This window comes from Crocodylus porosus, unplaced genomic scaffold (assembly GCF_001723895.1).
Source record: "Crocodylus porosus isolate Cpor-Errol unplaced genomic scaffold, CroPor_comp1, whole genome shotgun sequence".
NCBI classification, from domain to species: domain Eukaryota; kingdom Metazoa; phylum Chordata; order Crocodylia; family Crocodylidae; genus Crocodylus; species Crocodylus porosus.
Genome location: NW_017728921.1, coordinates 4,753,077 through 4,777,397, shown reverse-complemented (window position 1 = coordinate 4,777,397; position 24,321 = coordinate 4,753,077). Strand labels below are relative to the sequence as shown.

General features: G+C 44.6%; 2 protein-coding genes across 7 annotated transcripts in view; one reads left to right on the top strand and one right to left on the bottom strand.

Moving 5' to 3' along the window:
- The first annotated feature begins 454 nt into the window (after positions 1 to 454).
- FOXN4 (forkhead box N4) lies at positions 455 to 21,204 on the top strand. The gene is made up of 9 exons (XM_019538844.1): positions 455 to 540; positions 12,696 to 12,859; positions 13,691 to 13,806; positions 13,905 to 14,021; positions 14,857 to 14,984; positions 15,453 to 15,549; positions 16,517 to 16,724; positions 17,157 to 17,540; positions 18,213 to 21,204. Exons 1-9 carry the CDS (start codon positions 455 to 457, stop codon positions 18,461 to 18,463), a joined length of 1,551 nt encoding a protein of 516 aa, XP_019394389.1. The 3' UTR covers positions 18,464 to 21,204.
- A 316-nt stretch (positions 21,205 to 21,520) lies between these two features.
- The window catches only part of ACACB (acetyl-CoA carboxylase beta), a 57,949-nt gene continuing 55,148 nt past the window's right edge, over positions 21,521 to 24,321 (bottom strand). For all 6 annotated transcript variants that reach the window (XM_019538837.1, XM_019538841.1, XM_019538838.1 and 3 more), the window contains 3 exons: positions 23,741 to 23,911; positions 22,320 to 22,456; positions 21,521 to 22,101 (listed from right to left, as the gene is read on the bottom strand). In XM_019538837.1, the coding sequence (XP_019394382.1) occupies positions 21,975 to 22,101; positions 22,320 to 22,456; positions 23,741 to 23,911 (435 nt within the window). In that variant the 3' untranslated portion in view covers positions 21,521 to 21,974. The remainder of the gene's footprint in view (positions 22,102 to 22,319; positions 22,457 to 23,740; positions 23,912 to 24,321) is intronic.

Genomic DNA, 24,321 nt, shown 5'->3' with positions numbered 1-24,321 from the left:
TTTAGTTTTCCTACTTTTTAAATGGAGTCAGGTCAGATGTACGTTCGTTTTTACTACAGTAAACAGCATCAACTGACTCCTTCCCCCCACAGTTTAATTACTATTCAGCTCACACAGAGAGGATTTTTTTTTTAATGCAACCTGCCCAGAACGTATTTTTGCTGTCCCTCCTGTTTATGAGTTCAATAATGCATTAATCATGGTGAAGATTATATTTGTCTTTGCAGGACACTTAGGTGGTGTAAATCAATTTGATCCTCCAAAAAAAATGCTACTCTTAAAAACCTGTGGGGGGGGGTGGGGGGGGGGAGTGTATAGCTCAAATTGTGGTGTATGTTCTGGGTTTTTAAAATTTAGAATTTTGTGCTTTTTCTTTCTTACTGCTGAAATGCTGGATAGCTACTTCATACCTATATGATCCCCCCCCACCTTCTTTTTGTCTTCCCTAAAGGAGATGATAGAAAGTGACATCACATCCATAATGTCAGGAATCATTAGAAATTCAGGGCATAATCATCACCCACCACCACAGGACTACAGGTGAGGAACTGATCAGTTTGTAAAGATGTACTGGACACGCATTACCCTGTTAAGCAAAGTTCTGTACGTCCCGGGTGAAATCGGACTCCATTTGAAAAGCTGTTTATTAAGTTTGTACTTTCTCTTTAACTTGGATTAGCTATTTGATAACTGGCTGCAGCATGCTATTTATTCAGAAATGCCCTGATTTAAAGTATTTTGATAGTCACTCAAAATTGATAAAAATAACTTCAAAGGCTGGTGGAAACTGCAGGTATGAACTCCGTTCATGTGTTTTACCAGATTGGAGGTTACTGTAAAATAGCAATTATTCAGAATGCTTTCAGAGAGCATTTTGGATAGAAATGAAGCAGTCAGGAAAACTACAAGTCACACTCAATTAACTTTTGGGAACAGTCTAATTAAAGCAGATACTTAGTTCCCAAAAACAGAGATGCCAAACAACTTATATGAACAGGATCAAACTGATTTTGCCAACAGCCTGTGATTAGTGGGCATCCCTTTACCCATACCCAATGTGTAGCCACTCATCTTTTTTTTTAAAGTTTTTTTTTTTTCTTGGAAGCTGTGGGTTAGTTATACATGAATTATTGTGCATTGGGTTAAATTGGGATACATCTTATCACATGATGCAAAAGTTCCAACGAAATAACATGATAGCAGGATGTGAATGAGCTCAGCAAAGTAAAGAGGGGCTTTTCTTTTTGTTTCAAAATGAGAAAGGGGTGACAGTCGACTGCTTCCCAGCTTGTGGGTATTTTCACACATTTCCTTGGGCAAACCCAGGCAGCCGCAGGTATTCTTCTACTAGCCTCTCTCTATTCAAAATGAAAACATTGCACTGCAGTCTCTCACAGCTCAACAAGTGATCTCTTATTCTCTGGGAAGCCGGTATGGAGAAAGGTTTGTGGAACTCTGTTTTGCTGTTTATTAAAGCACTGTTTGCACTAGACACTTTGTTGGCAATGTAAATATTTGTAAAGAAATTATTCAGTTTTTAATTAAGGGTGTGGGTGACCTCTGGATGCTTAATTATAAATCTGTATTATCCTCCTGAAGATTATATCACCCAAACAAAGACCTTTTTTGTGGGAAGAATAATTCTTTAATTAATAGCAACAGAAAAGAAAAACCATTCTTTCTGTTGGAAAGTAGGGTTTGTTTTACTTTTAGTAGACAATGCAAAGAGAGTCCAAGTTTATTTGCTCATCAGGTAGGGTTTAAAAGTCCTTTTAGTTTGCTGTTTTGAACTAACAGATCTCACCTCGTGAATGTTGAAAGTTTTTAACACTTTTGTGATTTTCTTTAAATGTACTTTCTAATTGAGTTACACGACCTCATTTACAAGTGGAAACTTCTGATAAAAAATGCATAAATTCTGAACTGCGCTGCAAAATGCAGAGCAGTATTTGTCCTACTTCATGAGAAAACACTTTGGATTATGTAAAAGAAAATCTTTTAGACTGAATGATTTTAAGAAAAGAATAGACCTGTCAAATTCTATCAGCTCTGTTTACTCTCCTGCTGTCACCACAGTCCAAGACGGGAACCCACAGTCCTGAGTTCTCCATGGGGGAGCATCAAGGCTCCACAAAATGGGAAATGGCCTCCAATTAGTGAGTGGGAGGCTGGGACTAGGCTGAGAATACTCTCTGTCTCACTTAGGATCTTTCAATTGGACAGTTGAACTTTGAGGAGACCAGACTTTGCAGTCAGCGTAAGAGAGCATTCTGTGAAAAGAGAGAGAGAGAGTTAGCACAAGCAGGGAATGAAAGGCAGCAAATATAAATATTTTTGCATGTGGCTTGCAGATAATACACTACCGTGTGTTTTAAAGACCAATGGATTTGAAGCATTACAGGGTGGTTCTCATTTTTGGAAAACCGCTTGGGTGGATCTTCTGGACCAAAAGTGCATGTAAAAGAAACAGCAGACAGATGGGTGCTAAGTCTTATATTATTCTGTGAAGTCCAGGAAAGGAAGCATTTAAGAGTGTTTTAGAGAATTTTTTTCATACAGTATTAGGCGTATCCTAAGTGCCCCCTTATCCATCCCCTATAGAGGTGGCTGGTCACCTAACCTGAAATGCAAAGTAATATATTTCATAACAGGATACATTTCCAACTCCTCCAAAATTAAAACACTGACACCTTATTGAAGTGCTTCTATTGATCGCAGCTTATGTTTCAGTGAATAAGAGCAGAGCATTAAAAAGACTACCTTGGAAAAAGCAAACCCCAATCCATTTGCTCGTCCTAATTCTATTTGCAGATTAAAAATGTTAAGCATGAGTATTTTGCCTTTAAATAACTGAAATGAGAGGCACGCTGTGAGCTGGTAATGCAACAGAGTACTTGTAAATATTACATTGTGGAGCTAAGTAAATCAAGGAGTCCGATTTAAAGGCCTCTAAAACAATGCAAAGACTCCCAGTAATTTCTCGAAGTCCTGATTCAAAATCCCGGGAAGCAAAGTGTGTGAGGTTATGAATGCTGAGGTCTTCGAATATCTGTAGAATTTTACTATGTGCATTTGGAAATACATCTTGCATAAACGGTGCATAAGCAGAATATACATTTTTTTCCCACCATTTGCACAGCTAACAAAGAGAGAATCAAACCCAGGCCAGCTTGGTAGGATTTTAATTGCATGCATCCCATTAAGGTGTTGGTAGATGCATGACTGAAACATCATTTCCCCTCCAACCACTTCTCCGCAGCCATGCACTGAGCCACACTGGTTACTGCATGGCAAGGGAGACCTATCTAGGGTGCTGCATATAGAGCACATGCCTCTGAAATAAAGTGCAAAGAACAGGATGAAAAGTAATTAATTGGACCCTACCCTATTTTTGTACAATCCAAGTTAAAATAGTCAAAGAAATAGCTTTGTGCAGTGATGTAGCATGGGACACTTAAGTCACTTCTTTTAATAAGTGTTTCTAGTTCAAGGAATGACATTACTTTTTCTTTTCAACAAATGTAAACAAAGCTGGTTAGATACATGAATGGTTTTGTGTGCAGTCAGACATGCTGTATGAAGGTTTGGGGGCTCATTATTATGTGTATCGTAATGTAACAGTAGTCCTGATACTTCCTTATACTAACTGAGTAGACTTGTACAGTATATTTAAGGCCTTGCAATGTTGTTATTGTTCAGATTGGATTAGAAATAAGTCTTTACAGCAAGAATACGTTAAACAACCACAATGCCATGAATATTTCAGCAGAACATCTCCTTTCTGTATCTTGAAGACTAAGCTCATCCTCAGTCCTTAACAAATGCATAATAAGTCTTTATTTATTGATCCAGTCAAGATTCTAGCTAAATTACATTCCACCAGAATAAGCTTCCCCCAGTGTTCATTAAAGATATTCTTCACTTCCTGCCAGAAACTGGTAAGGGCTGTTCTTTTTTCCAATAAGCATGGATTCAGCAAGGCCCTAAGTTTGTTAGCAGTTCCCTAAAAACTAGGGAGCCTTAGAACTATGGATGTGCTTAAATACTTTCTTGGAGTTAGAACCATAAGCCGCTGCTATATTCTACTCCAAAAGCCACTGCATTTCAGTCCTAGATAAAGATCTATTTTTACAGTTTATATACCAATTTGCTTGTAAAAGGTTTTGGGGTGAAAGATGCTTGTAAAATATAATTACTTATTCTAGGTTTTGATTTCTGGAAGTTGCAATCTCCTACCCAGTTCTGAGGAGCAATTTTATATCTGGACTGTTTATAATTGGGGAGAGTCAGAGTCTGGGAGCTTGCACTAAGAAAAACTTGCCACAGCCAAAAGGTTACAAGGACATAACTAACAGACTTGTAATTGTTGTGAAGAGAATGCCAGTGTCCATTCCCTTGACACCATGTGTGCTCGACACTGAGTGAGATAATGATGGAATATGTCAGAGGAATTTCATCACACTAGTTACTTCATTCTTTAAAAAAATGCAAGAAAACTCCTAGGAATCAGTCAAACCCAGGCCACCAAGGATTGAGTTAAGTGGATTAGCTCAACTGTTTCCTATGCAGTTCTTGAAATGTGCTAATAAGGAATTGCAGCCCTTGCTCCTCAAATTATCTGGAAATTACAAAATCATTACTTTCAGGGCTGCCGTTTACAGGTCCCATGCTGCAATACTGTTTAACAGCAGACCTCATATGAGAACAAGAGGAAAAATGTCATGTCACAGGCAGACATTATTAACTATGTATATATAGAATGGTTCTTCCAGCCTTCTTTCAATCAAGCAGAAGCATTGTGCTTACTTACAAGCCAGATCTGAAAACTGTAATAAAGTCATCCATAAAGAATAAAAAGTTCAAAAAGGGGTCTGAATCAGACAAAAAAGTTTGGCTGGAAGAAACCTGAAGAGGCTGCCCCAGATAAGTAGCCAGATAAGGGCAGGTGAGGCCAACACTTAAAAATACCCTATAATGGAGATTTCCCCGTCCTCCCTAGGTTGTCTGCTCTAGTCTGAAGTTGACCACAAAGGTGGAGCCAACTTTTGCCAACTGACATTAGTTATGTTGAACTCATTTCTTTGCATTTCTCCATACACAATCTAAAATAGTGAAATGTTTTCCCACACACTAAGAGCAACCATGAAAAGCTACAGCCTTCTTTTTTTGGTTTTGGGTAAGGGCATCTACCACCAGCACCACCAAAACCCACACACACAATCTCCATGAGAGAACATAATGTGAGAGACTCGCACTATAGACAGTAGCTATCTTGAATCTCTAAAGTGCTTTCCAGAGATGCGAAGCTTCACAGCAAATGAGCAGGCAGACACCTTAACTGGTGCTCTGTACATACAATTACAGAAGTGGAACCCTCAGATCTGGGTAAACTATCTGGAACCAAAATATTGTGGGAGATAGTAGACCTTTGGCAGAGCTGTGCACTGGTTTCAAAAAACTTGTTTGGCAGGCTGCTTTATAATGCAGTTAACTTGGCTTCATTCAAGACACTTCAGCAGTGGACTCTATTTACATGTCCAAGAGAAAAACTACAGGGTTAACTGTTTGTCTTGGAGTTTGTGAAATGTAGCAAAGGTCTGGGAGGTGGCTTTAACAGTAGGAATCACTGAGCATGTCTACACGAGATGCTTATTGTGCATTAGCCAAATAACACTGTGCAGTAGCACGTTGCAGCACAAACTGTGCTAATAGCCTACTGCGCAGTGTTATTAGGCTAATGCACACAGTAAGTGTCACTAAATAACTGCGTGATGGCACTGCTGCTCAGTAACTCTAGGTACTGCACATTTAGATAGTACTTTATTAAGGAAGTACTAGACTAAATATGCGGTAACTAAGGCACATTAATGAATGTGTAGACACGCTCACTGTGTTAAATTTTGCTACTAATAATATGTCTTAACAATGGAAAAAAAATCGGGCATGTCTACAGGTATCTTTTAATGTGCATTAGCCTATTTTAATGTGTATTAATGTATCACAAAATACCTGTGCTCTTTAGCTAATGCACATTAATATAAGCTAATGTGCATATTTTTAGTACCTCACAATGGAGGTGCTGGATTTAATGCACATTACCTAAAACATATTAATGAATGTGTAGATGCACCCATTGATTTTACAGCTATAGAGGTGGTGCCAACTTTTGATGACTAATAAGTTGAGTCACCTCAGATTTGCATTTGATCCCCTCCTGCTAGTTATAATGCCTGTCTTTGCTCTATTGAATCGACCAGGACCTAAGATAGTAAATGGGCTGGTTATATTCAAGCGGTGGTAGTTAGATGCTTAGACCCAATTTATCAAAGCACTTAAGAGATGCATTGGCTTCTAATGCAATAGCAGTCGAGAAACAAAACTGAGAAGTATGTTCTTCCCAGCTCCCTGTCGTTCAGGTTAAGAAGTTGGTCGTAGTTTCAAGATGAATGCTGTTTGCATACCTTTTCCTTAAAGAGGCTTCTGTTGTCAGATAGTCTGGAGCCAGCCCCTGAACTGACCTTCCAAATCACCTGAACCATTTTCTATTTTTCAATCAATGCATTCAAGAGGGCCAGAAGTAAGGTCACTGTTTCTTAGACAAGGAAATATTTTTCTACAGAAAACCATCCTTTTGACAGTTTATATAAATTTCAGCTGAACAAGAGCAAGAAGATGTATTCCTAGGTATGTTTAACAATGAACACAGCCCCACTGCAGTGTGGACACAGTTAGGCCAGGATTACAACTGGGGCAACACCTAAATTTTGGGGCCCAATCCCAGAGGGGTGATTCAAAATGACCCAGTTTGGACCCTAAGATCCCAAAGACTCAATGGAGAGACTTTAAAAATGACGAAGAGCAAGTCTGCATTATACACCTAGGTGCTTTATACAAAGAAAGAGGAGGAAAGAACCTCTAAAGGACAAATCAGAAAATCCAGGTTGATTTCTGGGGAGATTTTTTATGTTTTTAAACCAATGAGGATCTAATGTGAAAGGGATAAAAAGGGACCAGGACCTGGGATACTGCCCATTCTTCTTGCTCATTGTTTCAGCTTCACCTGGAAAGACAGAAGGTAATTTGAGTCTAGCCTATTCCATAGCAGATGGGTTGGGAAGTCAGAAATCCAGGTTCATATCCCTTCAGGGTGAGGAGGACCAAGAATCCAGGTCTCCCATATTCTGGATGAATGCTCTGACCTTACTCTGTTGGGCAAAAGGTGAGTAGGACACCACCACTACCAGTTCTGAGCTGAATTTAGTGCTGCCAACCTGAAGTAACCATGGCTGGATGCAGAGCCTGCATGTTTTAAGTGAGTGATCTGAACCACGAAGGAGCTGAGCAGGAGTGAGGTACAGCAGTGGCTGCTCTGAGCAGTTTCTGAGTATCCCTGTGAGCCTGAGTGGAGAAGGTGCCCTCCTGGAGGCACATACTGGGTGCAGGCATGCATGTAGGGTGCTGGCACCAAGTCTATTAAAATTGGTCTAACTAGACTTGGACATCCAGGTCTCATCAAAGTCCTGGGGCTGTGCTGATGAAGGCAATTTGAACCTGGCCCTAGGTGTCTTCATGCAGTGAATATAGTATTTCTAGGGCAGAAAAGTGGATGCTACAGCACAATGTGTTCCCTGGAGAGGAGATTTGTTCAAATGGCTGTTTCCTTTAACCAACCAAAAACATCATCCCTGAGTTTGAAGGTTCCTTGCAGCCAGCTACCTTCATGGCTACCTCTGGAGGCATTTGATGGAGCAGATGGTGATGACTAATAATGCTTGTGCACAGCACTTTACAAGGGAGGTCATAATTGTTATTCCCATGTTATTAGGTGGGGAAACTGAGGCACAGAGCTGTAGCAACCTGCCAATTCTCAACTTGATAGTGATTCCTAGTGTAGGGGTTCAGTCCCATGTTGGGAACAAAACTCTTTTCTGCAGCGAAATAAGGGTTGGGGGCAAGGTTGTAAATGCATCACAACATTTAAGAAGTGGATATTGCAGTATTATGTTTCTAGCCTGGCTGCAAACATCACCTTCTGTACACAGAACTGGCATGGTCAGACATAGTGGACAGAAAGTACTGGGGAACAGGCCATCTGGGACCTTTTAAATAAGTATGTATGAAGTACAGCATTACATGCACATTAAATACCAGGGGCTGTACAATTCCCATAGGAAGACATAGTCCCTGCTCTCAAATCCTTGCTATCAAATTTAAGGCAAAAATGGAAGAAGGAGAGAAGGAAAGTCAAGATGTACAAAAAAAGATGCTGTGTATACACACACACACACACACACACGCACAGACTCGTAGATTTTTTGTTGTTGTTGTGAGGTGGTGTTTAGCAGGTTAAAGAACGTTTGAACCTCTGAAATAAATTGCAGACTAGCCACAACTGTGCAGGACTTAGCTGAAAGCGGGTGGTTGGATTTACATATGTTTATTAGAGCCAAAGCCACACTTGCACCTCATCTCCTGCAGGATGACTGGTGTGAAACATTTAAAAACAGCAACAGGACAGCAGTGCATAGCTCATAAACAGTGCTCTCCCCGTGTAAGCTTTTGGAAGAGGTTTAGTTTCCCACCACCTTGATTGCATCCCTGTGAAATACACAGTGCTGGCATGATAGGAAGTCACCGCTGCTGAACCTTACGCTTGCTTGGTAGACAGCTTGAACAATGATCCCCTTATGCTGAACATACTGGGTTGGTTCTGCTTAAATTTTTCCTTTTTTGTCCAAACGATGGCGCTGATATTTAGAATGCTAACCAGTCTACTGCTCGTTTTTAAAAGTAGTTTCAAGAGAGTAAAGCAAGCCATTTAGCAGAAGAACCATTGCTCCAACTGAAGACTTTGGAAAGTATGTGGTCAGATTCGAACTAGGTTAGGACTTGGGACTTGTGGGGGAAGCCATCACCCCTGGGGTGACCCACCTGGCTAACAAGATCTTTCTCAGTACAATCTTTACTTGGATCTTTGTGTCCTGCTTAAAACGGGGCTTAGTGGCCTGCTATAGGAACGTCAGAAGTACATTAGATCTTTTTAAAAGCCGGACTACACGCTTTTGCATGCCGCAGTGCTGCACCTGACGCGTGGGCTGTCGGGCACTTCGTGGCTCTGCAGAGGAAGACGGTGGTATGACATGACCGACGGGCCGTGTGCTGTTATGCTGGGAAGTGAGAGAATCTCGACCTCTCTGCTGTTCAGTTTTCACCCCGTTCAGCTTTCTGACAACTGCTAACTGCTCGAAGTGGGACCACTGAACACGTGCGCTGGGTGGATCCACTTAACATGAACGTAAAGCAGAGATCTGTCTGTTTTCCAACAAGATCAAGCGACAGAGGGTTCTTGCGTATAAATATGGCTCCGGCATCCTGCCCTTCCAGAGATGTTTAGCCCGTGCTGTGGAGAGGAGAGAGGGCATGTGGCGGATTCATTCCCTGACAGGAGGCGTGTGCAATGGGCTTTGACCCTCACCGCCCATCTGACCCCATTATTTGTTGAAGGAGCTGACTTGTCTGGAAGGACTGGCAGGGACCAGGGTGCCAGATGGCATGTGTGTGTGTGTGTTGTGTGTCAGCTGTCATTCAGCCAGATTAATGTGAAGTTTGTTTAAAAAAAAAGAGGAGGAGGGGGAAGGAAAAAAACAATTAAGCAAGAATCCCAAAAACAATGGGGGCCACGTGCCACCGGGCAACAGTCGTTTGCAACACAATGGGTTATCGGCTTACAACGAACGGGTCCAACTGCTGCAAGCCACATGAGCCTGCCCAGTTTTCAAATCATTTAATGCTCTTGTTTACTTACAATCCAGCCAATCTCTACGCAGGGAGAGTGGTCACCTGATGTCCTTTTTATGTATTTAAGTCCCAGGCCCCACAAAATAACTGAACAGTGGTAACCATGGCAATGCTAATTATTGCGCTATAACTACAGTAGGAGAAAGAAGCCAGGGTAGGCTGGGAGAAGGATCTGAAGATGTTTTCGGCCAGGATTTGAGCTCTAACTCCTTGTTTTCTTGGGCTTCCCCCTCCTTAACATTTTACAAACAAACAAACCAAGTTGTGCTTTAAAGGCTCTCCCCAAGAATAGGATAGGGAACTTTGCTATGTACTTCTAGGATTTGTGAATAGAAAGAGCTGAAAGCTGAATGCCCTTCCGGGCTGCCACACACTGGAGTTTTGGCTCGTTCCGTTAAGCTGGTTTAGGTTCATGTAAAACATAAAAGATACTTCAGCGGAGATGGGGTTTATTTAATGCCTCTGTGTTGTCCATGGCAATGAATGAACATTAATGCCCTGCAGCTGGCTTGCTAGAGTCTAACACATTTATTAGACAACTCTCTTAGAGTCAGAAGCAGAATACACAAATCTCAGCCCAAGCAGCGTTCTCGCAGAACAGAAATGTGCTTTCCTAGGACCGAATCCTTTCCACTCCTATCAAGGCCATTAGTGCCTGACTTCACAAGCAGTCCTTTTAACTTCTGCAGACCTCTTTGGCATGAGTAGGGGGTTTCTGCTTGTAATTGTGCTTTACTCCTTGACTCTAATCGGAGTATTAGAATAATTAATTGGAATAATTAAGAACTGAATCTGGCCCTGAACGCAAATGCATTTCAGTTTTGTTTTTTCCATCGAGCGCACCACTTCAGAACGAATGCAAAGGTCACTGGGTTGTTGTTTTTTTTAAGAGCACAGAATGTACAAGTGGGGTAAAATGTGCAGAAATTGCACTTCTAAATTGAACTTTTCACCCAGAGAATTCTGGCCTGTGTTGGCCTTGGTTTCATCAGCTAAGATGCTCTGCATCTCGGGCCACACGCTTTTAACATCTCACTAGGGAGGGTTTCAAAGGCTGCCTTAAGAAGTGAAGCTGAGTCTGGGCCCATGGAATCTCATCAAGTGCCAACAGCCCCGCACGTCTGAATAGGAGCAATCTGCAAGCCACTCGAAACACCAGGTTGTGCTTTGGTGAAGAGTCCTGCTTGTTTGTTCGTGATGCTTTAGGGGCGAGCTTCAAGGAATCCTGTTTAAGGGAAGGCTAGATATTGAACTTTTATCACCACTTTAATGTGCTTTATTTTTATGCCCTCTAACAAAAAAGCATACCAAGGCTGAGAGCTAGAATTCTTTCTGGCTTTAGCTGCTTCAAGCCCAAACTATTTTGACGCAGTTTTGTTAAAAGCAGTAGTTACTCTAGTGGTGAAGGTATAAAGAGCCTGGTCCCTGAATCAGCAGGGTATGGCTATGCTTTTAAGAAGGCCACGTCGGCAGCCCCAAGGGCAGGACACCTTCTTCCCAGCCTAGGTTGGAGGCGGTCTGGACACAGCGTGCTTCTCAGGGGTGGGGAGGAGGGAGACCTCACTGTCCAGCATGTCCCCCCAGCCGACAGACCACAGAAGAGAGGTATGGCAGGCTTTCACAACTGGACAGTGCAGAGCCACTCCAGCAGGGACTGCTTCATGTCTTGGCCTCTCAGCAACACCACCTCTTCTCTGGACATGCCCACATCATGAAACAGTAGCTGGAAAAGCCCCCTCAGCAGGCTGTGTAAAGGCTGCTGAGGGGGTAAGCCTTGAAATTCCTCATTAGCTTGGTCAGAAGCTGGACTTCAAGGTGACTGAGACATTTTCAGGTTAAAAAAATCCTGGTTTAAAACACAGCATTTCATTCTCGTACAGCTGCATGCACAGTGTACAGTCTTGGCTTTATGTCCAGGTAGTTTCTCATTCCCATGCCCTGACATGGTGCTGCAGAGCTGTCATTGTAAACCCTGCAGCAAAATATTGAGATGGGTATTTTTTATGCTCTTGGAGCCAGTTGCAGTAGTTTGAGGCACTTGAAAAAGCTTGTTTTTACAGAATCTCGCACTTAACTGAAGCTGGGTCAGCAGGGTCTGTATGCTAATGGGCAGAAATTTTCCAAATATCTTCTATTCACTTTTTTTTTTTTTTTTAAGATTCTCAGAATGGTTAATAACGGATCTTTGGCTTCTTTTGCTTCAATGTGTTCCCTCAGTTTTAAAGCATTTTTAAAAATGCATATAAAGGCATCATTCCTCAAAGCAACACACAGAGACATGCTTATACACTAAACTTCTAATCTTGTTGAAGTCATTCATCCGATACTGAAGTTGTTTGGATCCTTAATTATTTTAAAATATTAAGACAATCTTTTGAAACACCAAGCTTTCTCTTGGAAGAGAGAAGGTTTCTAGGTTGAACTTTAACTGTTTGGCAGTTTTGATGTTCATCGCTGCACTGCAAAGCAGCCCCTGCGATGGAAACTCTCACAGTACTTCAAGCACATGGCTAATCCCAATACCATCTACCTCCTGAGCAAAGGTGCATGTCTCAATGTCCAGCTCACACCTTTGTTACCAAGTCAGATCCCTACAGAACAGTCCTTTAAACTATCCTGGTTCAAGAGAGAAACGCTTCATTATCTGTTAAATGAGATATTACAACTATTGCAGAGGAACACATATGTTAACCAATAAGGGCAGGTACTGACTGGAGATAGCCCTGGACCAGAAATGCATATCTGGAACTCAGAATCCAGACTCCCAACTTTCCAAATTCAGGCGCAATCTTCTGCTGAAACTTCTGTGAGGAAGGCCCTCCAGATGCCATTTCTATCTCAGGGACAATCTAGCAGCATCTCTGCCATTTGCTAACCTGTCCTGTTGTTTTCCGTAGGCTTGTGACTTCTGACTCCTCCCAGTTGAGCGAAGATGACCTCCCCAGTGACTTGCAGTCCTTGTCGTGGCTGACATCTGTTGACGTTCCTCGGTTACAGCAGATGGCTAGTGGAAGAATGGACTTCAGCATCAGCTCACAAAACTCCATGCTGCAACAGACAGGTCGGGTTGTCGAACAACCGATATCACCATGAAAGGCACAAAACCTTCTGTGTCGTCTTTCCTGTTGGTAGTGTTTATAGGCATTATATTTAGCCTTCCACCAAAACTACTATGGCCTGTCTTGCTACAAAGACAGGCCCAGTATGTTTTAATAAGAAGCAGAGGGTCTTATATAGTTAGAATAAAGGGCTAAGAATCTGCATTTTAGTTTTATGCCCAGTTTAGCTGCCACCCATGTAATCTCAAGGGTAGTTTTGATTTTCAGAGCTAATCAGAACCTCTGAAAATAATTCTGTGCTTAGCTTCAGCATCACTAAAATAAGAATAACTTACCTACCCCACACCTGTTTGCTCCATTCAACTTCCTACCTAGCTGATGTTCACCAGGCTCCTCTTTTTCCTTCAATATCACTTGAGCAAATACCCCTTTTCCCCAAAGCATTCTAGCAAGACAGCTCACCACTTTCACTTTACAGAGCCCTTTGTGGCTTTATATGGCCAGCCCTTTTGGGACAGGGGTTTTATTCAGAAGAATTGACCCTTTGTAAAACACCCCATACAACGATGACACTACAAAACTTGGTAAACAGCCATCACTTTCCACCCCAGCTGTAGCTGGTCTAAGGGGCAGGCGAGGTTCCTCTTGCACTTTGAAATCAGTTTGGGGTTCCTTTGGGATGAAAGGCTTGATGAAAATAAGATCATGGTTGAAGCAGAGCTGAGATGTGTTCAAGGACAAAGACAACTGGTAAAAAAAACATATCCGCTCATTTGTTAGAGGTGGAATTGCATGCACGTGCGTGTTCATCCCATGTGCTTTTCTGCAAATAGGTCCTCTGGCAGGTGCCATGCATTCAACAGGTGGCCCTGGAGCCATGATCCATGTGCAGGCCAGCCTGCCCCAGGGGATCCTAGGACTGAATTCCATCACCTCGCATGGGACCAACGTAAGAGCAGACCCTGGTGTCTCTTTAGTCATTGTGCTGTTTGCAGAGTGCGTGACCATTGGACTGACAGTTCTGTTGGTTTTTTTTAATCCCGGCAGATGAGCCAGTACACACTGGTAGGGCAGCCCCCTCCCAGCCTGCAGACCCAGCAGCCGCTCTTCCCACCTCCCCACACTCAGCAAGTGTTTGCCATCGCTCAGAGTGCACAGCAACAGGTACCGTTACGTGCTAGGCTCCTGTTTCACAAATCAGCCATCAGGATCAGATCTGCATGGTCTTAGAAGCAGACCCGTGGGTATTCTGTATCAGTATTCACAGAGGCGCCCAAATTGCTTGTTTAATTCCTCAGGACAAACCCCTGTGCCACAGCACACACTTTGTAGAGTCAGGGTCTGAAAAGTCCAGTTCTGGAAACTGTGGACGCCCTGCTACCACCGCTAGAGGCATACAACAATGCAATAACACGTTTTCAAGAACCAGTTGTTCATTTCAGTTTGGTTACCTCCCCCTGCCCCACCGACTGGAACAAGAGAAGTAAAGCTAATTCTATTAAGCGTGATGTTTGACCCTCTTTGCTGAAGAGATGGTGTTTTTGCCTGCTCTTCCACACCCTTTCTGTCAAGACACTGGAAAAGCAGAATTATGGGATCTGTCTGTGACCTCAGGGGGGAATTCCATCACACCTAACTCCCAGTATGTCCCCAGCATGGAAACTGGCATGGTACTCCTTTCACCTCACCCTTCACTTTAGGTCAGGTTCAAGCTGCAGCTGGGAGCAGCCTGCTCTGGCACAGTCTACCCATCACTTTTACTGTGGATTGGAAGATAAGCTCCTGTCTCTCTAGAACAGCCATCTGCTTCAGGAAGCCTGTCCAGTGCCTCTTAACAGTCTAGAATGTGATTAAGGGTATTTCCTGGGAGATGACGTTTATCATCACTACGGAGCCAAAATACATCTCCTTTCTTTTGGGTGGGTGTGTTGCGGGGAGGAGGTGAGCAAGGAGAAATGACTGTTCTGAGTTCTCTCTCTCTCTTTTTTTATGCATACAGTGTAACCCAGCTGCACTATATAGTGCATCCTACGGCTCCCAACCTCAGTATACTCAGCCCCGCCTTGCTCCTCACTCTGCTCAGGAATTGCATCCCAAACATTACCCCAAGCCAATCTATTCCTACAGGTGAGTGGAGAATGGTATAGAGCCTTCCCCTTCCTAGCATGGGGTAGGAACAGATCTGACATGGCACAGCAGAGCCATCCTGCTTTTTTCATGGCTCAGAAACAGGATTGGCTTTTTGCCATCTTGGCAGAACTTCTTTCTAATAGAACAGCATCGCCCATCATACAGCACCCTCTGCGGTTCTGTCCAGGGGGCAGCTGTCACGCAGCAGTGAACAGAGAAATGAATCTTACATTGGGCTAGAGGAGAAGAAGCAACATTGAGAAGCTGGGTCTGCAAGGTCTCATCTCTTATGGACTCTTTAAAACTGAACATGCATAGGGTTATGAGAGGAAACGAAGTGCTGTGCGAAGCTCCCATTCATTTGCCCTGGCTCTTGGCCCTAGGACAAGGAGGGTATTACGAGCCCTGCATGCACAATCTGAAGAAGGAATCTGTTCTTACCTCCTTTCTCTTTCTTTCTCTCAGCTGCTTAATTGCAATGGCCTTAAAGAATAGCAAAACAGGCAGTCTTCCAGTGAGCGAGATCTACAGCTTCATGAAGGAGCACTTTCCCTACTTCAAGGTAAGGAAGCAACATGACTGGATGGGACAGAACAATCCTGGCCTCTCTCCCACTGCATTTCACCACCAATATCTCTGCCAGCTTTGGGGCAGGAACTACCCTCAGACACCTGCACGTGCCCTTACCTCCGCCTCAGCTGCATGCAACTGCAGAGCCTTATCAACTTGGCCAGTTGCAGAGCGACATTTGACAGGAGAGCAGGCTGTGTGTGCATGTACCTTAAACTTCTGGTATAATCTGAGGAAACAGGCAGCACCTCTATGGAAGCCTGTCCCATCCCATTTCTTAGGCTGTTGTCCCAAGCAGAAGTGCGCTACAAGAAGGCAGCGGTAAGAAAGACTATCCTTGATCCACCCTTGGATTCTCCCTCGTATCTTCTTTTAGGTTTATACACAGCTATTGCAGCAATGCTCACTAAGTGTGAGGTTCTGCCCTATACTCAGGCGCACAGTTCACCAAAGCTGCCTTGGGCAGATCGGGGATCAGAATAAAGTTCCACAACCAGCTGAATGCCACAGAAAATGCCCTGAAGTCCCTAGGCCTGCACAGGTCCAATCCAGGCCTCACCAATGGGGTAGCCTTAAGCCGAGCACAGCCAACAGGAAGACACGGTGGTGGGGGAGAGGGGCTGTCCCATATGTAAGCAGAGCCTAGAATGCATAGGCACCAACACTTTGCTCTGTGCTTGGAAGCAAGTGCAGTCTAGAGTTATGTGATGCATTCAAAATACACAGCAAAGGGAGCCTGAGTGATAGCCTAAAAGCTGCCCCAGTGCAAGTTGAACAGGCTGCAATGTTCTGCAGTAAATGAAGACACTGAGCAGGTTCTGAAAATAGCATTCACCTAATATCTCCGCCCCCTGGCCCTCCTAACTGCCCTCCACCCAAAGCCCAGTAGATATTTGCAACAGTGCTGAAAATCACACGTGCTTTGGCCAAGCCAGTTCCAACCCCCTTCTGCACCACAGACAGCACCTGATGGCTGGAAAAATTCTGTGCGCCATAACCTGTCCCTGAACAAGTGTTTTGAGAAAGTGGAGAACAAAATGAGCAGTACCTCCCGCAAAGGCTGCCTGTGGGCCCTCAATCCAGCCAAGATTGACAAGATGGAAGAGGAAATGCAGAAATGGAAGAGGAAGGACTTGGCTGCCATTCACAGGAGCATGGCTAACCCAGGTAGGGCTGGAATAAGGTCCCCAGGAAGCTGGGCTCCTTGGCCAGGAAGGCATGAATTGTAAGAAGTCATTTCCATGGAGGAGGGGTGGACAGAATGGGTCTTGCATCCAAAATGTCCCATCTTCTTCCTCCTGAGCTGTGATAAGTCCCATGCCACTGCCCAGAGAACCGATAGTGCTAAGTTACATAACGCAGCTCGGCAAAGTCGTTACTGGCTTTAGGTATGAAGCCAGTCTTGCTTCTGGCTCCCTGCAGAGAAAGGCAATGAAAAGGGCAGGTTTGACTTCTGCTCACGAAACCAAGCCCTATTTAGCGCTGGAAATCAGAGCATGCCTGGCATGCTGTCCCTGGGCCCTGCTTGTGTAATAATAATTGCATATGCTCAGTCTTTTTTTGTCTCTTGGGGGCTGGTGGTGCTCATCTCCCATGCAGAGGAACTAGACAAGCTAATCACCGACAGACCTGAGAGCTGCCGGCGGCCAAGCAAGCAGGCTGAACCTGAGGCCTCCACCCTAAGCCACGTGGCAGTGGCCCAAAGCCGCATCTCCCTCTCGCAGCTGCAGCCACCACCCATCATGACGCTGTCCCTGCAATCCATTCCACTGCATCACCAAATCCAGACCCAGGCCCGCATCGCCCCAGGCTCACCAGCACCTGCCCAGACACCACCTCTCCATGCTCTGCCCGACATGACCCGGAGCCCCCTCCCTCATCACCCACTGAGCCGCGCACCAGCCGACTTCCTCAATGTGACCACTGACATGAACGCTGAAGTGGACGCACTCGATCCAAGCATCATGGATTTTGCGTTGCAAGGTAAGGGGGGAGCTGGATGGAAGACGACCCCTAGAGTGCTCAGCAGTCTTCACCGGGACTTAGCCGGCTCCTGGGCACAAACCATTCCAGGCCTGGGCTCTTACCAGAGATCCCAGTCTTCACTGTGGCGCTGCATTTGGGGGCACTTCTTTTCCATGCATTCTTCAGCGTACTTTCCCAGTGCTGCAATGTCCAGAGAGGGTTGAAGCTGAGGGAGGACTGGGTTTCATGGTGCTAGCACAGACCCAAGGGTCATGGTACAGGGTAAGAGCCTGAGTAGACTGGGATCCCCCAAGTCCTCACTCTGACCACAGCAAACTTTTTGCCTCCTTTTGTTCTCTGAAAAAAGGAGAATTTCTCCACCTCAGGGGACTGCTGTGAAGATGAGCTGATTAATGCTCAAGCAGTGCTTTAGGAAAGCACGACATCACTGCTACAGCCACGGGAGGGTGAAGAGCCCATGTTAAAGCAGGTTAGGAATATTAGCTATAGACCGGTCCTTTGAACCCAGAATATGCCACGTTGTCTGAGTGCCTTCACACCAGGAAGCTTATATTGTTCATGACTGTTGAAGCTTTCCATTTTACTTACCTTTTAAGACTGTTTTCCCCCCCTGAACTCAAACCAGTCACTGGCCGATGTGCTGACACTGCTGCCTTTTGCCTCCTGCAGGTAACCTCTGGGAAGAAATGAAAGATGACAGCTTCAGCTTAGACACCATGGGCGTCTTCAGCAACTCCCCGCTTCAGCTTTCCGACTATGACCTGGGCACTGCTGGCCTCACTCCGGTGTCCAGCGGCAGCGACCGCTCCTTTTCAGACTTACAGGTGACAGGTCTGTACACTACGTACACCACGCTGGACAACGTGTCCTCGTCACAGTACATGAACACCCAAGGCAACAAACCCATCGCTCTGCTTTAAGCCTCATGCTGTTTAGCAGACCTAAGCAACTTGGAGACCCCTTGCCTTGGGGAGCCTTAGGGTACGATTAAAAAACTGTAAGGCTCGCAACATATCAGGGGTTTACCAGGACACTCGGTGCGATGCCAAAATAGACCAAGAGCAGCTGAGCTTGTGAAGACATCACCTCCCCTTTCATGTCACCAAGGTCAAGGAAGCATGGTGACCACCTTGACAGAAGATGGAGGAGCTGACAAGAAGGAGCGTGGAATGCACCTGTCGGTAAAACCTTCACTAGAATAATTTAAACACAGCTGAAAAACCACTCATGAGAATCAAGTCCTCGGCACTGACGTCAACACCATTTGGGCACCAGATGCCTACAACATATTGTTCAATCAGCTCCTCGTTAGATTTTAAGAACCTACCTTACAGTTGTATCTTCTTCTCAAATTGCCAAATAACCATAGCCAGCAAACACAGATTACACGCAATGGCTGGAGACACTTGCAACCCTAAACACTTTGCTGACGTAACGGTCTTAATTTATTGATATGGTGTGGGGAAAGGAGGGATGTACAGAGCCGAAGTTTTTACTGTATTTACTCATATACAATACACACCATTTCTCTTGAAAATTAGCCCTCCAAAATGGGGAAAACAATATCTATGCCAGAATAGAGGCATGTGGACATGGACACGGCTGCTAGTGGGGTGGCTCTGGACCGGGCTCCTGGCTGCATGGAGGAGAGGTGGACTCCAGTCCTTAGAGCCACAGTTGCACAACTAACAGTTTAACCCTTTCACAGCTACTGCCAAATTGGGAGTAGCTTTTAGCTGAACATAGATTCTGCCCCCACTCCATATAGCCAGCGTTCAGCCACGGGGACCCTGTGCTGTGGCAGGTAGGATTCTGGAAAAGCCTTTTGTTCTTCCTTCTGCTTTCCCAGAACAAAGTGCACGTCTTGTATGAGGCAGCACAGTATACAAGCAAATGCGAAAACCAAATCCAGGACAACTGTTATGTCTTGGGTTAGTAAAAAAGCCTGACCCCATGAAGGATGTAGTATGACCAAACTATTAAATTGATCACTGGGTAGAAATTGTAGCAGTTAGCCCTTTACCCTAGGATTAAAAAAGAAATAGATTAGGTTTGTTACAATAGATCCTGCGTATCGTGCTTCTCTTGATTCTTGTGCTAGGCAGTATTATTATTTGTAAATTTATTTATTTATTGTAATGAAGAGAAAAAATGATGTAAAACGAGCACTGTTCAGTTTTTAAGAAACACTGTGATAACCCTGTTTTGCATTAACTAAATTATTCAAAGTTGCAAACGCAATGTTTTGAATCACTTTTCTTACACTTCAGTTTCTCTTTGAAAGCCTCATTTAAAACAAGCACTTTTGATACTGTGAAATATCTTTTTTTTAAAAAAGGAAAGAATAAAATCAGAGACCAAATATTTTTAACTGTACAAGGACCCGTCCGTATTTTGCCTTTTGACAACCGATTTGTATTTGGTAATGTTTTCAAATGGAATTTGAAGGAGTTCAACCGTGAAGAGTGAAGGGAAGCAAATGCTAAGTTCCACTTGCATGTAGTGTCTAGCTTACTTATATCTCTGTAACTGAAAGACTATTTATTTTTTACATTTTGCTTATGACTGTGGTTCAATTGCATTTTAACACTCCTTTGTTATTTCAAAGCATTGCATCTACTTATTTTCAAAAGAAAAAATTCCCGGCGTGAAATTATGACTAGGGATGCTCTGACAAAGAAAACCTCACCACTTGTTCAAGTCTATGCGTTGAAAAGCAGCAGGAAAACCAAGTTGTACAGTGCTTGCTAAATTCTACATACCAATCGACTGAAGGTGTAGAAGGCATGAGCCTCTCCCACTGAAATGGCCAGTGGTATTTTCTTGTTGAAAGTCAACATTATGAAGATTAAATGTTCTACCAACTTATGCGTATATCTCTTTTCAAATATGCACATAAGTACTAACCTCTTTGGAAATGGCGCGATGCTCCGTGCCGACACTTATTGTTTAAAGCAGCCCCGTTTTGAAAACCAAGCAATGTGAATATGGATCATTTGATGTGACTGTATCTTTTTAAGATGTTTTAAATTTTTTTTTAATAAATAATAAATATTTCTTAGTGCGAACCTTGGGTTATTCTAGATGCGCTGTGGTGAAGTTAGTCTGGGGCCAACCTCAGAATGGCACTTGGAAGCTGTGCTTCTCTTTGGTTTTATCCCAAAACTGCCTAACAGGAATTGTGATATTGGCCAGCAGTGGCTTCCCCAACACTGCATTTAAACCAGGTAACTGGTTTCCCTCTCAGTTCCCTGCAGATACTACACAAGAGCCTACCTAAGACACCACACAATGACAAAGCCCTGGCGATCAATCCATCGCGGTGAGACGTGACATGTTCAGGACTGGTAGTTGTGCAGCTCCCAGCACCCAAGAGTATACTTAACCTGAGTGGTTTTTTTAAATTAGTAAAAGGGTGGGTTGCTTCTCTTCTGTAGCTACATTTCAGCAAATTGTTCAGTGACCTGGCAACTGCTGTACACTAGAAAACCCAGCCAAGACTTTCCTATGATTTGCCCGCTGCTTTTATTGCAGTACAACGTTTGGGAATGGAATACTTTAATTCATGTAAAAAATAAGGCACCTGTGTTCATGGGAAGTTGACTGAGGGGGGGACATTGGAACAATCCCAAGATCACACATGAGACTTAAAAAAAAAAAATCAACCGCCCTTTTCATTTCCTTGCTGGAAACAGGGTTGTTAGGGCAGTCCCGTGACCTGTCCCAAGAATGGGGCCCGGACACCAAACAAAAGCAAAAAGCAGGTTGAAAACATATGGCTCTTGAAATCTTCCTGGAAGTCTTTGGTTATAGCTTTTGTAATCATTTAGGAATCATTGCCATGGCTCCCCAATGGCTTCTGAGCGGTTGAGTTTGAACATCTGCAACACCCAATTTGATACCATTCATTAAAGCTTAGGAGGTTTCCTTATCGTAATGGGTGGTCGCCAATGTGAAATGCTAGTATAAAAATATTCCCCTTTCAGGTACTTTATACATACACAGAATATTCCCAGCTCCATCCATTCTTTGCGGCTAAGTGCATCTGAACTTTTAAGGATCACAAACTGTGCTTAACAGAAACAAATTTAAAAGATTTCCAATTTGTTTCTAAAACAAATTGGGAGCCTGGCTGGAGCAGCGGCCACGTGCTGGGGACAAGCACGCAGCCCATACCCCAGTAGATCTGGGGGGAATTCAAATTCTGCAAAAAGATGCCACTACAATGGATTATTTTTCTTAAATGATGAATACAGGGCGTGCACACACATTTGGAAAAAGTCTGTCTTAGTGGTATACAATGCAATTCCAGCACCCTTTAGGTAGGCACGCAGTCGGAGCTGGGACTTCAGCACTAGGGTTGAAGACAGTATCTGGTCCTGAAGGAGCAGCTTATCGTTGCACACTTCCTCTCCCTGACAGGCTCCTTGGTCAGGGGGAGTTGGGGTTCTCTATTGTGGAAAAGAGCTGAGCGAGCTGGGCCTGCTGAGCTTGGGTGATGTGCTGGGTCATGTGAATGATGCAGTCCATGGCGATCTCGGGGTTCACTTGCACCACACTGCAGGGCAGACCAGAGAGGGAAAAGGAGGGTGGTGTTATGGTTCAGCATATTACAAGCTAAGAGCCAAAACTGCTGGAGTCCCTGCCACATGCCATACTCCAAGCGAGGCTATCCTGGCCATTTATACCCATCAGAGGCAGGTTAATTTTGTTGCTTTTATTTACACACCTCCCATCTACTGTTGGCAGGGACAAGGGGGGCCCTCCTCCACTCACCTCTGGACATGTTTGAGGGCATAATCGCGTTTCAAGTACTTGATGTTTTCCCGAATGGCTGATCGGATGCCGTCCTCTTCCTGCAACTGCTTCTCCAGCCATTCTACCACCACCTGGTTGTTGTCCCAGAGGTAGCCCTATAAGAAGTACCAGGAGTAGTTCAGCACGCTCGTGTGGGTGCACGCACGTCCAAGAGAGAAAGCCATCCTACAAAGCCATCTGACCTACTTCCCTTCTTGCTCCCTTTGCAAGTTCTCCTTGTAACCCTCTCCCTCTCTACCTGCCTCTCCCCAGCACTCCAGCTTCTTTGGTGCTAGCTAATTATTCAGGTTTTTGGGGCTAATAAATGGCAGAGACTCTGGGGTTATTCTCTCCATGCCCAGATGTGCTCGCCTGCAGTTTTTCAAGTCAATACTTAGTTTCTATTCCAACCACCTCCTCTCTTTGGCTCACTCTGGATTACTCGATCCATTCTGCTATTCCTAAATTCTTCCAGCTCAACTACTACCACAGACCTGCTCTTCATTCCCTCTGCTCAGTAATTAAAGATGATGTGAAGTAAAACTGGAGCTAAACAGGGACTCCAGCGGCACACTGGTAGACTCTTCACCTCGACTCCATAAAGTCCTCTTTATGCTGGCGCTCAGCCTGGGGTCAGGCAACCCATTTGCTGCCATCACAACAGCACTGGTGACAGGCAAAGGGAGTTCAGCTTGAGGAGTAAGTCTTAGCAAAGCTGTATCAACTGCATCGCATGACTCGGAATAGCTCGTCTTTCCACCTAGAATTTCATCAAGCGCTCAAGTTGATCTGGTAAGATACAGTCTTAAATTCACATTGTTTCCTTTTTGGGGGGACTCTGTCTTCATTTAAATTCCCCCTACTTCTATCTCCCTGAGCGGTGGTTCTGGCATCTTACTGGGTAAAGAAACACTTGCCAGGGTGGCCAGTTTGCACATACACTTCACATTGCGCTTGGCAACCTCTTAAAAATTTCTCTAAGCCCCAAAAACCTAAATTCTAAGACCAACACCAGCTGCCGTGTTGCTTGAAAGCAGAGGCGTGAAATCCCATCTCTCTCCAGCGCGAGACCCTGCCTCACTCTAAAGCGATTAACAATACAACATACTTCTTTTTTTTTCTTTAGGTCTGTCCTGTTTATGTTTGATCACTCGCGTCCAATTTGAGTCCCCTGATTTGAAGGGACAGAGTCCCAGATTCCATGCCCGCTCCCTTGTCCCTGCCCCTCGGTGCTCAATGGGGCACGAATGTCCCAAGTTTCAGGATGACAGCTCCAGCCACACATTCAAGCCGAGCCAAAGTGCGAACGCGAGCGGACACTGGGGGCTGCTGCACATGCTGAGGCAGCAGAGGACAAGCCAGCAGTGGGAGCATCTAGACCAGCCAAGACGGAGAGATACCTTTGCCGCCCCTTCCATCTCCATGAACCACCGGCGCAGCATGGACTGGATGTGGATGTGGCTGAGCTCACTGTTTGCCTCCAGGATCTCTGCTTTCACTACCTCCTCCAGCAGCAGGCGCCGCAGACGCCAGTATAAGAACAAGCGGGAATTCTTCCATTCCAGGATATCCTGGTGGGGCAGAGGGAAAGAGCTCAACATTCAGGCTCTGTGGAGGGGTGAGAGGAGGGAACAGCTGACCTTCCACTATAAAGTGTTCTCCGATTAATGGTGGAGATGCAAGATTGGAGGCGATGTCTGCTTCTCGTGGCCGTGTCCAAAGACTCCCTCCTTCCCTCCCATGACTGCCCCTACCGACTGCGGCACCCCTGCCTTTTAAACACTAAGGAAAGCCAGCATCATCTCCAGCACAGATGACCAGTTAAATTCCCTTCCACACTGCCCAGGGATATAACCCAGGCTTTGAGCCAGGTACCACAATGCAATCATCCCTGCTGGGTGTGGGGATGGTGGCTGGGTGCTGGGTGTGGGGTTGGTGGCTGGGTGCTGGGTGTGAGGATGGTGGCTGGGTGCTGGGTGTG